We start from the raw sequence: 21,733 nt of genomic DNA on the forward strand, positions 1-21,733 counted from the left end.
GGGGTAAGTGCGCAGCTGTGTGGGTGTTTGGCTGTTGGCTGGGGTCAACCCACCACGGTCCTTCCAGACCCATTACGAAAGTCCTTCACATCTCAACAAAGTTCTCGACGCTTTATTTGGTGACAGTTTATACCCCTGGGTTGCCTTGAATTGCTCTAACCTGAGCAAATAGAAATTAGCCATCTAAGTTTGAGCAGTCAAGAGAAGGTCCACCTTACAGTCAAAGAAAAAAAATAGACACCCTGGAAGGGCAATTCATCGTGACCTAAGGCAGTTATCTGTGTTCAGATGAATCGTTCTGTTGAAACTTCTATTTCTTTCTAGTGGGAACTTTGCCTCACTAGCTCAGGTCTGAATGGTTTACTTCAGACACCCAAAGGCAGGTGAGACAAAGCCAACTAACTGCCTATTTCTTTGTCTGATTTGTCTTGGTCCTTTTTGTATGCCTTTTGAAAACTCTTCAGTGGTGTCAATGGACATGTCCTGTATTCTAGTTCAGTTGTGTCCCCCTTTATCCCAGCATTAAAGATTATTCCCTACTTTTGCTTTTATATTATCAGTATTTTTTCTGTGTTCTGACACTATTTTTAATAATATGTACCCCTTTCTTCAGTAACAGCTATTAATTATATTAGTTGTAGCCTGCTCTACTGGTTAAGCTGTAGGCCGAGCAAGTCTAGAAAAAGAAGAAAAAGCTAAAACTTCATCTGTGACCTGAGCTAAATTTTCTCATGCTTCATGTGCTTACTTCCCAATTTCATAGTTAATCACCATATGTAGCGCAAAGTATTTGCCCTCCTTTTTGTTTGCTTATCAAAAGGATATTTTTTGTTGAGGAACAGAAGGAAAACTTTCCCTTATTTTCTTGTCAGGACAAGATACAGATATTGTCCCACCTCTACCCAAGGAAATGTAATAAAAATCTGTCTCATTGTAACTCTTTTACAGCATTTATTTTCATTGGGTTTTTTTGGCAGAACTGGAGGCCCTACAGTTTTGAAGAATTGGAACTGTGCTCAGGAGAAGGCGTTTGGCAAAACCACTGCATGACTAAATGTGCCCTGCTATGTTTTATACCCCTCCTTGTCTCCTTCCTTCCTTCTCTCTTTACTCCTTCCCTCCTTTGTCCCGTCCCCCTTTCCTCCTTCGTTCCTTCTCTCCTTCATTCTTTCTTTCCTCTTTCCCTTCTCTCCCAAGCCTTTTATTCTGCCAACTGTTCTGAACAGTTGTTTCCCACATAACCACCCAACTTCTGATTCTCCCACTTTTCTTTATATACCTCTGTTTCTCCCACTGGGCTGCTCTTATCATTGCTACTCATGCATTGCGCATTAGAAATCCCACATCCAAATCCAGTCCATAGATGTTAGATTCGAAGTTTTCTTTGAGGGCAGCTTACTGAAGTCAACAGCAGATCTTTCTCTGCCTAAGCCAACCACTCTACCCTAACTCGCTTTTGAGACTCACATTAGAGAACTGCAGTAAGTTCTGAAACTTTTAACCTGAAAGGCAGGAAGTTATTGGAAAACAAGCTCTTGTTTTGCAGTCCCTCGTGGATAACACCCACTTGGATGAAGTTGCCATCTGTTGTTTTCTTGGATCGTGTCAGAATATGTGAAATAAACTGGAAGAGAGAGAGGCAAAACGACAGACAGATGCAAGTGGGGAATAATGTTTGGAAATTTACTGTTGAGGTTCTGCGAAGCAAGAGAAGGACATGAAATGTTGCATGTTAGGTGTGGAAAAGACCTGCTGGGGCAATAAAGATGATTGCACTGACCACCAAAAAGTGGCTGGAGCATAAAGAAAGCTCCCTGGCTGCCATAGATCCAGCATCGTTGTTCTTTATTTCTTTTTCTCATAGTTTTCTAGGCAGCAATGGGCTGAATGCTGGCAGTGGGAAGTAGGACCAGAATCATCCTTTAGACCATGGCAAGAAGGACAAAGTCGAATGGCAGTTAGACTAAATAATTTGTGGGCTTAATGACAGGAACTAAAAGTGTGACATTCCCATTAACCTCTTCCCCAATCTGACTTGTAATGAGGAATCCAGCCTGTATCTTATAACCCGTCTCCAGTTACAAGACAGGAAAAGAGAGGAAAAGTTGAGGTATAGGGTTATGATCAGAAGTTTCATCAGTTTAGTGATCCCACATACATTTTCACTTAAATTTAAATAAATTTATATTTAAAATACAGTGGGTTAGGATTCAAAACCAAATAATATCACTTCTGATGTTGAAAATGAAATAGTGTTGTTTATCCCTGTTAAAAAAGCAGCATAGTTTTCTCTCTTTTCCTCTCTTCAGCTATTAATGAATACCTACCTGTAATATAGAAAGAAGATACATGTATTATGTGCAATATTGCACAAGACCCAAAACTGGTATTGTACAGAAGGTACATTTCCTGAAAATGTTTTCAGAAGTGTTTTAATAGCAAATGCTTCATCAAGCTGTTATATCATGTTATATACAGCAAGAGAAAAACTAACACAGAGTTAGTTCATCTGCTAGCTTCTGAATTTAAGCAAACACTTAATATACCAGTAATATTTATTGCTGTTACAAGATGTTAGGCATGTCTGTAAGTAGTATTTAAATATGATTCTCTTTTAAGCTGAAACAGTTTTACTGACTCAATGATACAAGCATTTCCTGAAAAAGAAGGACATATTTCCTGTATTTTGTTAATATTTGACAGCACTAATCTTAAACCAGTAGCAACACGACACTGATTAGTAAGACAGATTCTAAAGTAAGGTTGGAATTCTGTATTATTGTATCCCACGTACACTTGTTTACTGAGCAACAATTACATAATAAATTACATTTTAAACCAAAAATAGACCCTGTTGTCCTTATTTCAGTCATAGAATACAGCAGAGTTAAAAAGGAAAGAGGATCCTGCAGATGAGCTCTCAGCTGACAATGTTTTGTGTCCATATGTTGAAGTTCCCTCAGCTTCAGAGCAGGTGATCAGCAGAAGTCAACTCCATGCTTTGGGTTCCGCAAAGGAGTGAGTTTTGCCTTCAGTGCTTAGTTTGCCAAAAAATAAAAAAATAAATCCTAACTAATCTTCACAGAAGGGACAAAGCTCGCTTTGAGATATTGCAAGCTTTTTAAAGTTAATACCAATATTTGCAATTGCATTCTAGTTTCTGCAGAGAGACAATGGGAAGTTTGGGCTCCAAGACTCCCGACTACTTGGTGTTACTCAGCAGGAACATCTCGTCTCTGAACTTGCAAGTGCATGAAGTCAAATCTGTGCATAAACCTTCACAGAATAATCCTTAGTCTGAGGTCAGATGTCTGACCATGTCTGAGAGCACACCCGGAAAAATAATTGGATTAATAAGAGTGGAAAGAAACACATAAGCAGCATTTTCAGCAGCAGGCCCCACCTTTTTGTCACAGTATTCCTCCTCGCTCGGGACACAAGGAGATCCTTTTGCATTAGCCGTAGCCAAACCACAAATATCAGAAAAGAGCCCCTCAACCCTTCTACCTCCCACAAAAACTAAGAGCATACAGCAGGAGCCTAGACTGATCAAGAGTCTAAAAAATAGGCATTGCAGTAAACCAAAACAGTGGACTCAATCTTCTTAGCCTGCCTATGCAAAAGTTTGATTTAGCTTGATCACAATTTCTAATTCCTGTTACATGGAACAGCAATTTAGTTATGGAAGAGTTTCTTCCAGCAGCGAAAGGTGCAAGAAATTCCCATGATCAGAAATGTGTCAAGGCTGGCCACTATATTATAGTGACAGTTGGACCAATGTCAGAGATAATACAGTTTCCTATTACACAGTAAAGATTGTGTCCACCCTTACTAAGAGGATCAGGCTGAGAGCATATGTTCAGTCTCTAGCTCCCATGACCTCAGATGCTTTGCTTTGTTCTTCAAAGTATTGTTTTGTACATGGCTGCCCTAAAACTTTCATAGTTAGCTTATCGAACGATCGAGAGGGCTCGGTCACCTGTATTCTGCATTATTTGCCATTCCTGCAAACCTTGTATCATCTGGAAACTGCTGCAATATAGTATGCTTGTTTGCTTTGGAGTTACTCATGATAATATTATATGGCAGAATAAGAGCAAACCCCTTTAGGACCTAATAAAGTCACCATTTTAATAAGGCACCTTTCAATTAGTGGATTTTTAAATGGCTGATTATTCTCTTAATCTTTGATTGTTCTAAGTTTTCAGTTACCTTGCCAAGAGGTACCAGATCAGATGCCTTATAGAATATGCGCACATATCCACACTTACTCTATGAGCTTTTGGTTTAAAGTCTGCATCCCACGCTACTTCTAGTCATTGTCTCGTTTCCCACCGTAGTCTCCCCAGAAGCATGTGAGAGTGTTGGAGACTTGGATTCATACTGACCTGCTTCTTCCTCGGATCACATCTCTCTGCCCTCCTGGTGAAAGGCTGTCTCCGGGGCAAGGTTAAAAGCTGTTTTCCATGGACTTTGCTGCTGAAAAACAGTTAAAAAAAAATAAAAATTAAAATTAAAAAATGCAGCTTTGTGGACTGGAGACAAAAAAGAATGAGAAATGGAAATAGAATTGTATCCCTAATCTATGTAATTTTGATAATAATCAAGTTAAATACATAATGTATGTGTATCCAGTCTCTTTGAATCATACAGTCACTATGACAAGGTAGAAAAAACCCAGGTTTTAGTCCAGTGCTATCAAGTAGTTTTAGAATAAATGCTATGTATTTTCACAATAGTAAGGTGTGCCCCAGATAAGCAACCTACACCTTCTCAAGTTCAAGGTTTCCTTGCTGCCGGAGGAGGATGATATCTGCATGTTGTATTTTGTACTCGTACAAAATATTCCCTTCATTCTTCATCCTGTCTATAACTAGAATCTGGAAGTTTTGGTAAGACTCGATGGGTAAGGGCTGTGAAATTCTCTCGGCACCTCATCTTTAAATGCCACCTAACTTTATACTGTCATGTTGTGAGAATCAGGTCCTTTTTCTTGTAGTTATGAACAACTAAAACTTCTTGCCTGCTCATGATCCTAGGCATTATTCTTTTTCTATTCAAATTAACTCCCTCCTTCATATTTCCTTTTCTTAATCTCTTCCCAGCATTGCATTTACAGCCAAGGTGAAGTTGTTGTTCGGTTGCCCAAGTAACCAAAGCCCATATTGCTACATCGGTAGTGGGAAGGCGAAGTGCCATGAAAGCTTTTTACCTAGTACCTTCCCAAGTAGATTGTAAAATAGTCTGTTCTGCTAATAATCTGATTTATATCTCAGAATTCAGTTCCATATTATTGTTTTATATCCTTGTTGCAAAGATTTGCAAACTCATCCTTCTGGTTAATAAAATAAACCATAAAATAGAAACCTCTCTTTCTATAAATGCCTATAAAATAAAAACTTGGAAATCACATTTCATATGTATATTTATATATAGGTATATAAATCTTAGTAAAGATTAGTCAGTCCTATTCTGAGCTGCTTCTAGTATTTTGAAATCTGGGGTTTTTTTCAGCCAAGTAAAAAGTGCAATTGCCGTGTCTGTAGACACCGTACCAGTGACTGGGATAGTTTTAGAAAGTGTGGTGATAGACGAGTAGCAATGCACGATAATGCCAAATTATACCACCTACATCGTATCACTTGAGACATAAAAGATATTTTTGTAACATCCAGGTGAATAATAGGTTGCAGTCTCTTCCCTTCTTCTCTCCCTCGAGATCCACGGTTTCTTGTGGGGGTTACGTCAGATCTAGCCAAAAAAGTGAACAAAGAGACAAAACTTCGGTCATGCAGCACAAATGCACCTAGATTGCTCCTATTCTTCTGATTGAGAAAAGCACTTTTTCTCTTAAAAAAATTCTCTCTTCCAAAGGCTTTTCATTCTACTTCTATGCCAAACAACCTAATATAAAACATAAGTTATGGATTCAGCAAGTCAGGAGTGGAGTTGTGTGGGTACCTTAGCAATGGCGTTATTCTAAAAAAGAAATCATGTCCACATGAACCGATTTGTGGGAGCAATATCAAAGACCGCTAATTCTGTTTAGTTGTAGTCTTTGATAAGATGTGACAATCTTTACTGACAGCTGGTTGGCTTGCATTTCTCCCAACATTGGAACGAAATTCAAGCTTCTCTGAGAAAAGCAGAAAATATGCTTTGGGTCAAAAGAAATATGTACACGGGGAAGAATAAGAACTAATTTAGTATATTAAGACCGGTTCAATGCTAGAGGTTTATTCAGGCATTTTCCAAACAAAATGTTAATTAACATCTCACAGGGTTTATCTTTTAAAGGGAAAACTTGCTTATGCAAAGCAACAGGTGGTACAAAACAGTTTATGTGGAATTTTCCTTCTAGGTGAGCTAGGTGCGAACATAGCACTGTGTTGCATGAAGGAATGTTTTATTGTGTAGCATGAAGGTGATGAGTTTTGACAAGTTAACATATTGCCGTTGAATAAAGGTGTTATATTCATTAATGGAAGGAGATAGACGTTATTCTCCACACTCCTCTCAGTCTACAGAGGCACTCCCAAGAACACTGAGAGAGGGTTTTACAAAAAGAAATTAAAATAGACTGCACTAAAGTAGCTGCTATCTTTATTTATTAATTGTCAAATATCTTAACATCACATTTGACAACCTATAATGGCAAGGGACGCACCTTAGGACTATTGCTATTTGTGCTCCTCTTTCTTCCTGTACCTGGGAGAGACTGCAATATGCATACTTAAATTAATGGCTTATATTCAAGGATCTGAGTATGTCATGCAGGCCATTTAATTATATCAAGCTGGCCAATGAATATGGCTTGGAGGGGATGAAAATGCATTCCACATGCATGAAAGGCAGCAGATGGATTTATTGACTTCAGATGCAGTCAGGGGACACAAAGTGACATTTATTCCTTAAGAACCAGAAACAACAGGATTCACTAGTCTGTGTATCTGTGCTCTAATGCAACAGATTGTGACTGAAAGGTTTAGCCTCCTTATGTACTTGTGTTTAATTTAAATCAGTTATTATTGTGTTCAATGTTTATGTATCTATCCTGCTAATCCGATTTTTTTGCAATTTTTTTTTGTTTTGATTACTTTTTGTGAAACAACCTGAATTTGGAGTCTGTTCTATATTAAAGGTTACTGACTTCCAGTTCTCATCCACCTCAATGAACTTTTTTATTCCTTCAGGAAGAAAATCTAAGAGGTTGTGTTCAAGACGTGGATATGACGTACAGGAAAACCTAATGGATAGATGATGCTAGGGATAGGCAAAGAAAGAACACAAAATAACAAGATTGGATTGACCATTATCCATCAGAAAGTTGTCTGGCATGATGCTTCTGCTGCCTTTCATGTCTCTAATTTTCTTCTGTCTTGAACAAATAAAAATGGGTATAATAACTTTGCTTGTTTTTCCTGTAGTTTCTGGGCTTACACACCTCTACTGTTTTTTTTCTAAACTATTTTTCCAGCTTTCTTCAAATGGAGGTACTTTTTAACTTTCATTTTATCCCTCTGCAGCTCTTTTCCACCCTTTTTTTCAAAATAATTGTCTCATTTGTACTAAAATTTTCCATCAGATATTTCCTTGAGCTTGCAGAATAACCATGATCTAAGAGAAGTAAACAAATGAAACACCTCGCCCTTAGGACTGAGCATAAACTATTTATACTGCATTTTATGGATGCCTAAAAATCACTATGCAATACCATAATCCATGCATGAAGAAGTAATTTCAGCTTCATTGCCCTCCATGGAGCTGCAGAGATGATACACTTAGTCTGGCGATTGTAAGAGTGTGAAAGAGTATCTCTTTCTTCCATTCTCATTTTTTTCTGTCTCCTTGTATTCACTTGCTTACTTGAGGTGGAAAGGAATTGGTATGGTTGAGTGAATGAGAAAGCCGTATGTGAAAAAGAAACCTATACACTCGTTTCACTTCTTTGCTGATGGGAAAGCTGTGCAGAAGCGCATAGAGCACGACACCAACTGTAACGTATGTATAGACAGTGCGATGACTCTTGGATACAGACGCTCCTCCTCCGTTCGGCTCCCGTCCTCCCTTCCCTGTAACTAGCCTTCAGTAGATTCCATTTGCATTTTCCCTTCTTTGAAATGTCACCTCCTTCCTGCTGCTCAGTTCCACCAACATACCTCTCCCTATTACTTCCACTTCCCTTCCCATAAGGGATAAATATAGCTGAATAACCGCATGCCTCGGCCACTTTTACATTCTGGTCCCAGTCCCCTGTGATAGCTCTCACCGGCTCAGGCGTAGACTTTGCCCTGGAGAATTCCAAACCGCTAGCTGCGTGGAAGCAGGGGGAAGTCTGAAAGGAGATGCCACTCTGCCCAGGTACAGAAGGTGAAGAGTGCTGAAGTCTGCCTTCTTATGGCAAAAACGGGGCTTGGTGCGATGGGACTGATCTTCCCATGCACACCTATGGCGTGAGCCAGCGTTGAAAGGGTGACTGAGGTCTTGGACTTGTCCTCCCTTCTACGCTCAGCAGGAGAGTCAATTAAAAAAAAAAGAAAAAAGGAAGCTTGATGCACCCTTGAGGGAAAGTTAGCTGATAAAATTGGTAATGAAGTACCTCTCCTTTGCTGTTTGTCCTCGTTTCATTTGCTAAGCAAGACTTTTCCTGGGTCTGTGTAGTGCCTTCATTTAAAAATGTTCCCATTTTTTTTGGCAGCTGCAGCTTCCTCGGCTTCAACGATTCAACGTGTAAAATTGATATCAGCGCTAGGCAGGCTCTGCATGCTTTTACTCCGTGATCTCAGAGGGAGCTGATCTTATCCCTGTAACTGCGGATTACTAAGGCTCCCCAAGAAAGTGGAGGCTACAGACACATGTGGATAACCTTTTTAGACAGGTCCCCTTCAAAGGAGCCGTGTCTGAGAGAGTAAGATGCAAGTAAACAACATGGTTGATCTCATAGTAAACAACCAGCTTATGAAAATAGTGTGTGTCGGGGGGGAAATCATCTTACAGCTTCTGCACAGCCCTATTTGAAGACCCATTCAGTAACACGAGGTAGAAAACACCGGTTTAAGGCAAAGCTGGCAGCTCTCTTTCCCTGCTCCGAGAAGCCTCCCCTCTCTCGAAGGCACTGGACTTAGAGAAGCTTGGTAGGGCTTGTCTTCTTCACACCACCACCCCCCAGAAGATGTGAGTACGGGCTCCTTGACCCTTCCAGACCACAACCAGAGTAGGGGGCCTGAGGGCTGCTCGGAGCTATGGCGCTCCCCCCCCCCCCCCCCCATTAGCCTAGCAGGGGATTTTTGGGTCTGTTTTAATGGTAAGGGAGGTTCTGCAGTTCTGCATGTCTGTGTCATATTTGTCTGTTGTTGTAACCCAATGCAAAATACGCCATTTGTGTGGCTTTTAGGAAGAAGTCAAATCCTGCAAGTTCTATTTATACACCTAGATGACTTGATAAATACTAATACATATTCCCAAATACTTGGAACCATTAATCATTGCATCATTAATAGCAGCAGCAACGCTTTGCACCCCTTTAGTCATCTGGTTTCCCAACGATTTCTCAAACAGAATGTATTGTCTTCCCTGTTCGAAGGGTTTGGGTGGTGGGATTTGTTTTTCTGCAGCCTGTTACCGATAGATGCCTGCCCATGGAAAACATGCAGACCTGGTATTTGGATGAAAGTCTGCTTCTCCTCAGGACCCCCATGCTATGGGATTGGGTTCTCTGAAACCAAGAAGGGTGATGGAGGGAGGGATACTCACTGAAGAGCTTCAGCGCATTGGGAAGTAGGATTTTGTACTTCCCCCAAGAAAATAACTCCACCCAGTAGCTCAAAGGTGTATGGCTCGTGAACGGACACTGCTGATGTATGGATCAAGTTTTCCTTCCTATGGCAGATGTGAGGGTGATGCTATGGAAGGCAGAAAAAGAGCTGGTAGCGTCTCTAGGTTTGGCTTGCATAACGCTTTCCACTGTAAGGGATACCAGGGCCTTGTTGTTTGAAAGGAGCTGTTTGGAAACACAGCAGGGAAATTCCTTAAAGTACAGGCACGTTATTTTGCATGTCCCGTGGAGATCTGAACACAGTTTTGCCATACCAGAGAGGGGAGGTATGCAGGGAGGATCAGAGTCAATATGGTTCGTCAACTAGAGCCATGTTCATGCTGGTTGACTTCTCTACTTTTAGTCCGTATGGATGGGGAGTAAAAGGTAGTGTGTCAAGCCACTAAGAAGGTTTATACAAATGAAGAATATAAAGAAATATCAAGTAGCTTCCCATCTGGTGAATAGCAAGTACCTGTAGTTGGAATGAATCAGGAGGAAAAAATTGGCTGCAATGAGAGACTGGCTCAGACTGGGCATTGCACAACAGGACCATATTGAGTTTGCACAGACTGCCTTTATTTTGGCATTTCTTACCTCTATGACTGCTTCCTTTTGTAGCCTCAACATTCTTTTAAGGCAATTATTCCACCATATGCAATGCACAGCTCATATTAGGAACGTATGCAGCTTATTTATGGAGGCACAGTCTGTCACTGGAAACATTGAATACCATGTGGGTTAAAGAATGTTAAAGAAGAGTCTCTTGAGGGACACATGAGTGGTATTCCCTGGAAAGCATCCTGAAGTATTTTTAGCTATGTATTTTCTCAATGATGTGGAATGAAAATAAGCCAAAAAAAAAAAAAAAAAAAAAAAAAGAGAGAATAGGCAAGATGTATCCTATGTACTGTATGACTGTATGAGAGACTCTGCATTCTGAAACTACCTGAGAATGTGAGCCCTTGGACCTCCCAGTGAAAGAAGAAAAAGACGATCAGACTTTTTGCATATTCTTATTAAGTGGTGTTTTCAAGGGTCTTCAAAACAATACTCCAAAAACTACCCAGTGATGTTGTGAATTTCGTGCTTTGAGGACTTGGCACGCAACTGTTCTAGCTACATGGAGGTTAATGCCTCTTCGTAAAGACGTGAGCCTTTGTGGATTCATATAATAAAAGCCTTGTGAAATTCAGCAGATCAGAAGGTGACACTCCCCTGTCTGGGACTGCTCCATGCCCTGCAACAGGTTTTTTAAATTAATTTTCAAAATGTAGAGTAATGAGATAGAACCTGATCTGGCTTTCACAGGGGCAAGTTCATCTACTGCCATGAAGATCAGTGGTCTCATTCCAGATTTCCACCACAAAGACTATCTGTCCAGACTTCTTGAATTCCTTGTTTCTCTTGCTACCTACATTGTAAATTCTGATGTTGTAATTCCAGACTGTCCAAGACATTCATGCTTAAAAATCAGTCCACCAGAATTCATTCCTATACTGACCATACTGATGCCTACATTGCTGGGTTTTATGGAACATTCCCTCCCAAGCTAATTTCAAAGTGCGTCTTTGTCACCATGCCTCTTTTTGGCTTTGAAAAATAATATAATCCTTGTGGCCTAACCTCCAACCAGCTCACCTTTATGGTTTCTAAAATTGTTCAGCCAGTTGAGAAAGAAGTTACTCATTCCTGCAGACCGTTCATTTACTTACTACGACTACTACCATCCTTAAAATTAATTGGCGTGCCCAGCTCATACAGCACCCTCCCAAACCCCAGAACTCAATGTAGGTCAAACGTGAGGGAATTCAGCCTCTTCCAAATAATGGTCTACATCTAAAGAGACACAACTTGACTTTGAAACAGGAAGTTCAAAGTAAACCATCCTTACCTCCGGCTATTTTCCTGAAAGTGTTCCTGTTTTGGCTGGAGATTTTTGTTTGCTTGTTTTTCTCTTTTCAGGAATCACCGGCAATTTCAAAGGTATCCCAGGGCTTGGCAGTACTACCGTTTGTGGTTGGAGAGCAGGCACAATGAGATTACTCTTCGGTGTCTCCATTTCAACTCTCAGTTCAGCCTGGCTCTCAAGCTGTGATCTGACAATACAGTGAATCTTGTTTTTTGGAGCGCTTAGTGACAGATCTCAAAGCCACTGTAAGCCTAAGAATGCAGTGTACTGGTGCAGAGTCACTCCACTGATTCGGATTTGTTAACAATATACTGAAGAGAGGGTTTTTGTCCTAGCAGATTTAATGTAGAGCAAGTATTCTCTGTCTAGGCAACTCTAACTTCATGCTGTCTTCCTGCAGCCAGTATAAAATCAACATAAAATTATAAAGTGAATGTAAACACTGTGCTGTGTGCTCTGGCTAAACCAACTGAAATGGAATCATACACTCTTGCCTGATTTTGATCAAATTAGTACTGCTACATGACACACAACCACATAGAGCTGGTATTAAATGATCGCAGAACCACTGTCTCAGTAGTCTACCAAAGCAACAACTCTGTGGTTAGAAAATTAAAGACATTTCATCTCAGCATCTGCTCTTCGCTTAGAATTACAAACGCCCTCATCAGTGGAAGCTGTCACATCTAATAAATAGACAGCTTCAATCATTACCATCTAGGATGTCATCGGGAGCATAAGATGGAAGATGCGGAAAACGTGCCTCAGCTGTAGGATTCTTAATGCTCCGGGGTTTATAGTGACCCAGACCTCCTCTAAGGACAAAACCCACTACTTTTGGGTCAGGATGAGGATATTTGTATGCCCCTATTTGCTCTAATAAAATAGGGTTTTTTTCTAACCTACAGAAGATTTATCACATTTCCATGATTATAAGCTCAGAAGATTCCCTGGTGATTATCTAGTCTGTAGAGATTATGCACTATATATACTATAGAAGATTTTACATGCAGCTGCGTGTACCTCAGTACCACGCACAGAGGCAATATCACTCACTTACAAGTACCAGAAATCCTTCTGTTCATATATCCAGTTCTACTCCTAAATCCAATCTACTGTTTGATTCTGGCCGTAGGTCTTGCACAGCTGGTTAATCACCGTGACCCCTAAGACCTTTTCAAAATCAAGGCATCCCACATAGAATCCCTCCTAAAGATAAGTGTTTCCTACAGACTTTGTTTTTAAGTGCACAGCTTTGCATTTGGCTGTTTAGAAATATATTTGCTTACGCTTATCTCACCAGGCAATCCAAATAATTTATTACAGTGATTTGCACTTTTCGTGATTTACCATGCCCTCCGTCTTCATGACATCTGCAAAGATCATCACTTAAAGGCTGCCTGTCTCTGATTCCTTCTCTGCTTGTTTCCATGGGATTCAGATGCTTTCATCTTAGAAACTGGTGCCTGATAAATCTGGTTGACCAGGAACCGCTCAGTCTCTTTTAGGATCATCAGGTTGGTACTTTTCCATTCAAACCGCAAACATTTCCTCCCGGCATAGCTTCACCCGCAGGTCACAAACATGAAAGCCCCTCTACATTTCACAAACCTCACGCTGGAAAAAAGGTTGCTTGTAAATCACATCCCCATTCCTACACTCTACGAGTGCAGAAAAACATGAAGCAAAAGGCACCTCCAAACTTTGTCCTTAATTTACCCTTTTGCTATTCATCTGGTCAAAAACGTTTTTGCTAGTCACCATTGCCTTGCTCCACCTTTCCTGACGAGGGAAGAATTAGCTCCTGGGGTTATTTCACAGCCCGGCGGATCCGTTCGCAGTGACACAAGCAAACAGGCCCGTCTCCCACAGCATCCCAGTTGTACCAAACAGGGAGCCCAAACGTGCCTTCCCCCCTGCCCCCTGTGCCCAGGGCTGGCAGGACCCACGGGCAGGCACGCTGCTTCTTCCTCCATCGACAAGAGATTTCCAGCGTTGTCAGGACAATCTCGCAGGTCTTTTACTTCACCTCCCTGTGAAGGAAGGTTTTAGGACCAACCCAACTCTCTAGGATTTGGTTGGTCCTAAAATACCAAGGAGGAGGGGGAAGTATACATGCCTGGATGTGCTTTTATTTGGCAGCAGTAAGGCAGGTGGGTAAATGCTATTAATAAATGACCTCCACCCGTAAGGCCTAGTAGCAATGCGTACTTATTCATTACACCTCACTGTAGTACTAGTAATATCAAATATCTGTGCAACTCTTCAGTAAGACAATAAAATATTTTTCCCTAAAACCAAAGATAGACATTATTCACATGTGACTTGTGCGGTAAATGGCAAGATGATGGTCAGCTTCAGAACATAATATTTTTAACATGAGTCTTCAAGAAAAGTATTTATAATATTCGCTTCTGTACATTTTAGCTTTATTAACCTAAAATACACAGACATGTCCCTTTTATTTACTTTTTCATATATCTAAGCTAGGCTTGGCTATCTAGCCAACGTTAATTTGGAGCTCTCCCATACGCTATGGCTGTTTCACGGATTAAGACTCTTAATCTTTAAGTTAGAAACGCAACTTAAAGGAGGTTAAAGTAGCAAAAATATATTTTCTTTTCTGGTAAGTCATGTGCCATCCTCGCTTTATTAAAAAGTAAAAATAGCTATGCAAACCATCTGACGGGATCCCTTGAAAGTAATGTGGGAACACTTCTAGAGCAATGCCAGAACTTCAACTCCACATTAAGTAAGTTAATAGACTCTATGAAAAACTTTGCGGAGCAATTTGTCCCTGAGATAATTGAATTTAAATCACAGGAATTATAGTAAGAATTAATTTAGTCTTGTTATACTTGCCTCAATTACTAAAAGCATCAGTTTTACTTAATATTGGTATTTGTGTTTTATTTGCTACTGTCAGAAAAATGTATCATCTTAGAAAAGTAAACAGACGCATCCTTCATTCTCTGCTCTGTTTCTCATAGCCATCTCCCTTCCTTCCTTTCATGCTTTCTCTATGGATACTATTTCTCTTCTCAAATCTGTCAATTTGCAAGGTTCCCCACTGAGAGTATGTGCTTTCAGCATGTGCTGGAAATGAAATAAATGGGACAAACTGCGTGCTTGAAAGTAAGCACATACCTCACTGCCTTGGCCACAAAAATGCTCTGCGGTTTTCAGCACTACATCCACCAACTCTTGTGAAAAATGATTTCTTTTTTGCTATGACAACAATATTTGTCTCAGTATTCTCTAGCTCATCTTCAAAGAAGATCAGGACCATGGCCACGAGTCCATCTTACTTACTCGGGATGACCACACGGCTGCATTTATACTCCCCCACCACTGCGCACACATCTTGTCAATTCTTCCTTTCACTTGTGCGAGCAATAAAAACTCCACTGGGATAAGTCTGTCTCTTTCTCTCCTCTATTAAGCAGGGATTTTTTGGGGAAAAAGTTCTGGTTTAATTTTTATTTGAACACGTACCGTGATAGACTGCAAGAAGAAAACCGACCAAAATAGGAATTTTACATATTGATTTGCCGTAACTGGAAAGCTCCCAAACATTGTACTTAGTAGAACACATAAAAAGATAAAAGAAACGGCTCCTTCTCAGTGCCAAGTTGTTGGGTGGGCTAAATTCTTTCCATTTTCCATATAAATAACTTTGCCACTTGTTTTCTCCTTTTTAAGTGTCAGGAGGGAAGCAAAGCTCTTTTCCCCCACTCCAATGTGGCTGTTATAAACCTTCAGCGGTTTAGAGATTGTTTAAATAAAACATTTACTTTTGTTCTGAGCATTTCAGAAGTAATATATTTATTAATTTGTATGCGATTTTAAAGTATCACATTAGTAACCCCTATGCTTTACGACTTGTTTCTCTTTCTCTTTTCGAATAACTGTTTGTCAAAAACTTGCATCTGCAAGGTCTGAATTAATTCAAAGCAGCAGATTCTTAAGTTTGTGCCAGGCTTCCCCAAGTCTGTAACCACAAATGCAAAACTCCATCAGAGGTATTTGGCTCAAATGTAAAAATGAGGTGAAGATACATCCTGTGTTTAATCGGTTCAGTTCTTGTATTATGAAGCGAAACTTTCAAAAAGAAGAAAAAGGAGGAACTTGGGAATTACTGATCTATCACATAAACTTCAATTCTCCCCAAAATAACAACGAACCGTTTGTAAATACTTAGAAGATAACAGGGGGGGGTGTAACAAATACAGGATTTTCAAGGACAAATAACATCAAATAAATCAGGCCTGTGGATGGGGTAGATGCCACGTACATCAATTTACTAAAGCTTTTGACACTGATGGGACATTTTCCTAGGAAACCACCTTTCAGCTGAAATACTCCCCGGAGCTCACAGATCCAAGGACGTGCCATCGGGAGGAAGCCCTGCTTCACACACAAGCTGTAAGGATGTTTTGATATCCTTGTTAATGGTCAGGATGATCAACCAAGGAGAGTGTTCATCACACCTGGACAAACCCAAGGTGATGTTATTTAAGGTGGGCGCTGCAGGTCGAGCGAAGCGCAGGCAACGCTTTTGGAAGTGCGAGCGGAGAGGTCAACGGTGAGAATGAAATTGGCCTGGTTTAGGGCAGAAATGTGTGACAGCGGCCTCCAAACGCACCAAAAATTATCACTGAAGAGGCATGGAATGGGTTCTCCATATTCAGGGGGGATGAGAGGAAAGTTGCAGCACAGCGGGTTTAGGTCGTTCGCTAACTACATCCTCCAGGAAGGATATCTGTTGAGGATGGTTTGGATACAGTTGGTGCTGCCTTGGGCCAGGAGATCGGAGTGAAAGACTCTTTCCAAAGATGTTCTCATGAAGCCATCCATGGCAAGCCAGACTGCCTGAAATCTGGTTCAGGAATATCTTTAAGCAAATACATTAGTACATGCCCTCAGCCGGGGGCAAGGGCACAGGTCATTAGTGAAGGTTGGCAGCAGTTTAAGAAATTGCCGTCTGTGCTGCCACGTCGTTTCTCTGCTGACTTTCAGGGTACCTGTTGCGACTTCAGCAACAAGACAGGGTGGCCAAAGGGGTGGGATGAGAAAGACACCCCACCCAGATGTCTCTGAACGAAGTCCATAAGGGAAAACACACTTCAGGCCCGTTAGCCCCTGATGCTGCCGCTCAGGAGGAGGCGTTGAGGTGGTCATCCACGCCAGCAGGAGATGCTGACACTGGGGAGGGGAAAACTGAGAAGGGGAAATAAAACTGATGGGAAGGCAATGACGTGGCTGGTGGATTGTCCCTCCACAGCTCTGCTGCTGCTCCAGTAAAACGCTTTTTCCCAAGGCTTTCTTCTCCCTGGGATTTCTTTCTTCCTAAAGCTCCTCGTTTAGAAAATAGACAAATTTCTGCCAGCTGCATAAGTAATTTCCCCCTTGTGAAAGCCCAAACTCCAGGGAACTGTTTAAAAGCGTCCTGTCTCTTACAGGTATGCGCAGTGGCAGCTATTAGAGTAACGAGAGAAATAGTAATAACGAAGAGATAAAGCGCATGGTGGAGAAAGTCTATGAACAAAAACGTAGGCTAAAAACATTTCTCAGGTGCCGTGTGCGAGACAGGCCCCAGCAGCCAGCATTGTAAACTGGGAGAAATGCAGAATTTCTACAATAGTTTGGGTGCTCTCACAGAGCAGTGGGTTTCGAGGCAGCTATCAGGATTTTGTGTATAAATGTTACTGAAACAATATACCTTTATTTTTATAATGTTTTTCTTAACTCGTCGTTACTTCAGTTCTATCCGAAGGATTATCAGATTGAGAAGAATGTGCGTTTTGCTCTGCTTTTAATACATTTATCATTTTAATGACCCACTGTGGGTTGTTGCTGCCTGTCTGTCTGGCAGGAACTACCCAACTACCGTGTTGATGAAATCCTACCTTCAAATAGTATGCAAAATTGTTTAAGAGGAAAAAAAAAAAAGTCCAACTGGCATGTTTACAATGAAGAGAACGAAGAACAACGTTTCCTTGAAGAATTTATTCAAATTAGGCTTACATACTACGTGCCAAGAAAAGAATGAAGTTTCGTGTTAGCATAAATTGATGAAAATTAGCGTATACTCTTTATGTGATACACACTAAGTGCAATGCTGGTGGAAAAAATATAGGAAAATGTAAAAAAGCTCATTCTTTTAATGTCTTTCCACCTCAAATTAGGGAAAAAAATGGAAAGTCCCTTTCCCCCCGCTCCCAGGGAGTGGAAATACTTAAAGAGGTGGGGACTTTCTTGTGAATGTCTAAGCATAGCATTGGAATCAAAATCTGTATGTTTCAGTGCGTCCAATACATCCAAAATATTTTGCTTAGAAAAGGCAGGCATGTGTTACTATTTTCAATGCTCTTCATGTAAAAATAAAGTCAATAATGAAACATTTGCTTTGTTGATGCCGTTTTCACTGAGTCTTTAAGGGCAGGGAACAGAAGAGACAGAGGGAGAGGAGGCACCTTTGAACACAGTAGATAGAGCAGACTACCTGAAATTCAACCCCAAATGTCTAGACTAAATGGAAAAACTTGAAAGAATAAAAAACCCAAACGGTCCAAATAAACAACATGACTTGGAACAAAATCAAAAAATCAGAAAGAAATTAAACCAACCCCCAGGCTGTGTTGGAGAGGTTTTGATGCAGTTTGGTAGACCAGCTAGGAGAACCACTGTCTGTTCCCAAGCTGGTTGTGAAGATCTGCCTCCGGTGAACTCTTCTCTCAACCCAACGTCCCCGTGTTCTCAAGGGGACGGTCGGTCACTCCTCGTTACAGCAGGCAGCTCCTCTACCCCTCGCTAACGAAGCTTTATCCTTGCCTTGGGCCTGACTTCAGTTCCCTTGCCCCTCTATAAATGTGGCAGCACGCCCCTGAACAACAAAACTCCAAATCCTGTGATTCTGACATCTGTCTTCAAATTCCATGTTGGCTTTGAGAGAATTACATTTTTCAGCAAAATACTTTGCCCCTGATTTTCAGCCAGTTTGGCCAAGCAGTACAGAGACCTCGGTCTTGGCAGAAACTCTGCTCTTCGACCTGGTGAGCAGAGCTCACGCGTAGGGAAATCACACAGGGCAGGACTCCTTCAGCCAGGGCCAAAATCTGTCTCCTTCACAGAAAGAAGTGAAAAATCGAATTTGACATTGGGGAGCACACAAGGGCAGGGCTGAGCTGAAGCTGCATTGCGCGGGTTTCACTTAGACCTAGCAGGATCCGTGCAGCGGCTGATGTCTGTCCTCCTTATCCAACAAGACCTTGAAACGTACCTTCAGCCTAAGTAGGTTGTTGTAATCTTCTGGGGCCTATGCTAGCTTTCCACTTACAGAAACCGAGTTTTGAACTCCAGGGGATGGAATGAGGTGAATGTAATTGCGTATCTAGTCACAGGTATGAGATTCAGGGCACGTGAAAGAGAAAATGGGGCTGAAGGCACAGCAAGAATCTGAAGTTCAGGGCAAAAGTGTACGGGTAGCGCTTGAGTGAAGAAGTAACTTCAAGCCGCTTGAGGTTCCTGTATATGAGTTTTCAGCTTTTGTGGTTCGGCAAGCAAGGAAATGCGAGGCGCTAGCATGACATATATTTCATGGCAGGCCACTTTTGCCACAAAGCCCCAGCGTGGCCAAGGCTAAAGAGGCCAGATGTCGAGAGGTATAAACAACCATCATGTGAGATCCTCCGGTGCATCATGAGGAAAGGAAGGGAGCTGACTAATCTGACTCTGACACTCGTTCTTAGAGTAAAGCCCTTAATAGTATGACATTCCTCAGCAGTCTCTCACACTCTGGGGACAAAGGGAAGGAGACCAGACATCCTTGGACAACGGTTGCTCACCATCAGCTTTAGAAAGCTGCCTTCCGAAAAGCAAAATGTTCTAAGTCATCTTGTTTGCTTCCTCCTGAGGTTACAATCTTACCATCAAAGCAGTTCATCAACAGACCGCCGATAAACTTATTACCAACAAAGATAGTTCCTTTTTTCTACTGCTGGAAGAAATGCAGCAATTTCAGTTCCTCAAATGAGCTATACTGCTGTGGCTCTTCTCTGGGCCTGGCTTAGGGGTACACCATCTCCACTTAATGGGATTTTGCTACAGGCTTAGTTAAATGCATAGCTAAGACGTCACCTTTTTTCAGCAATAGCGCTATTTTTTTGTAAATTGCCTATGTATTTTGCAAAAGCTAGAGCTCAGGTGGCAGTGTGCCATTTTTTTGGTACGAAAAAGCTTTAAAATGCAAAGAAACCAAATATATCTTTAAATAAAACTATTAGAAATACAAATTCCTTTCTTCTTTCTTGTGAAATCCAACTCCTTTTCATTTGCATTCATCAAGTAGATGACCCAGAGATTCCTTTTTGTAATCAAGCATGATAACTGCAAATGCCAAAGGGCAGGCTGGAATGAAAAGGAACACAGAAAAACAGGGGTGAAGAACACCATTATTTTGGATGGCGACCGAGCTTCATTTTCTCACTCTCTCCTCTAGTCCTACTCTTACGGGTACCCCACCGTTCCGCAACAACGGGGAGAAACGAGTGAGTGAAAGTGTTGAGTTTGTAGGAGATACAACATCCGCTTGACGAGTCGTAATACGTTGGCTGGTGTTCAAGGGTATGCTGGTAACTAGTAAACTGAGAAGACTGAAGTATACACACTGCGTATATTAATAAAAGGCGTGATGGAGGGCGGACAAATCCCGCTACGCCGTGAGGCAGGCATGGTGGCCTTGGAAGTGAGAGGCGCCCCGTGTCACCCGTGGCCTACAGGTCCCTGGTGTCCTTTCCACAGTGCCCATGCCCTGTCCCACCTCTTGCTTGTCTTAAGGCAGATGAGGGACCACTCGACCCCTCTGTAGGGGAAAAAGGTTGCCCAAAGCGGGTTAAAATGCTCTGTACCGGGCTCTAAGGACCTCGGTGCTGGGGCCGGAGGGCTGTCCCAGTACAGGGACCCTTGCCTTGACACTGGGGGCAGAAGGGAAAGACCCATAACCCCGGTGGGGTATCAGCAGTTCCCGGCGCACCGTTGGGGGCTTTTCCCTCCTTATTCCCCCCCGCCACGGGAGCATCCTCGGTGGCCACGACGCTGACAGCCGAAGCGGCTATAAACCAGCTTATACCCAAGGCGATTTGCCCGTAATCCCTCGGGTTTCCAAGGGAAAGGAGGGATTTGGAGGGGGGGGGGGGGGGTATACAAGACTCCCGAGAAGGAGGACCCGGCGGCGGTGATGATGTGAGTGGCGTGGCAGCTATGGTCCGGTTCCCCCCCCACGGGAGCCAGGGCTGAGCCCGGTGGCCGTGGGAGGGAAAAAAGCCGGGAAAAGAGGGAGGAGGAAGAGGAAGGCCCTGGAGGGGGGGAAAAAGGGAGGAGCGGGGGCCGGGGGGGGGGGGGGGGGTAGAGGAGGAGTGTGGGGAAGAGGGGAGGAAGAGCGGCGGCTGGGGAAGAGCTCCCAGCCGGAGGAGAGGGAGGGAGGTGAAGCCCGGCTGAACCTGCCCGTGGAAAAAAGGGGTCTGGGGGGAGTGGGGGGGGGGGATGGAGGAGCAAAGGTACCCTTCTTATAGCACCCGCAGCCCTGCCTGGGAGGAACTGGTAGGTACATGCGTGCCTTGCAGTTGCGGAGGCATTTCCTACCCTTTTTCCTGCCTGTATTGTTCAGTCTTGGGGGCGGGGGGAGGTTGGTGGTGGTGGTGGTGGTGGTGGTGGGGTCGGGCTGTCATCCTTATCCGTGCCCCCCCCCTGCCCCCCCGCCCTCCTCTTTCCCTTCATTCCGATCCCGTTCCACGCCAGAGCCCGGCAGCCAGCTCTGGTCCTCCTCCCCGCGGGGGTGGTGGGGTGGTGGGGGGGGGGAGTGGGAGGCTTTTGCCCCCACCGTGTCTGGTCATTTGCTGGTGGGCTTGTGCCTCGGGGACACACACACACGAGGAGTTCATTGCCCTTTCTGAGTTTCACTTGCCCGGGTGGAAAGCCTGGGATTAGCACCCAGAGCCTTGCCTCCA

General features: G+C 42.5%; 1 protein-coding gene across 1 annotated transcript in view; it reads left to right on the forward strand.

Annotated features, from left to right (window-relative positions):
* Window positions 1-21,269: 21,269 nt before the first annotated feature.
* The window catches only part of DGKH (diacylglycerol kinase eta), a 163,577-nt gene continuing 163,113 nt past the window's right edge, over window positions 21,270-21,733 (forward strand). Inside the window, exon 1 of the mRNA XM_049815766.1 lies at window positions 21,270-21,326. Coding sequence (XP_049671723.1) covers window positions 21,270-21,326 — 57 coding nt within the window. The remainder of the gene's footprint in view (window positions 21,327-21,733) is intronic.

Source organism: Accipiter gentilis, chromosome 13 (assembly GCF_929443795.1).
Source record: "Accipiter gentilis chromosome 13, bAccGen1.1, whole genome shotgun sequence".
Lineage (NCBI taxonomy): Eukaryota > Metazoa > Chordata > Aves > Accipitriformes > Accipitridae > Astur > Astur gentilis.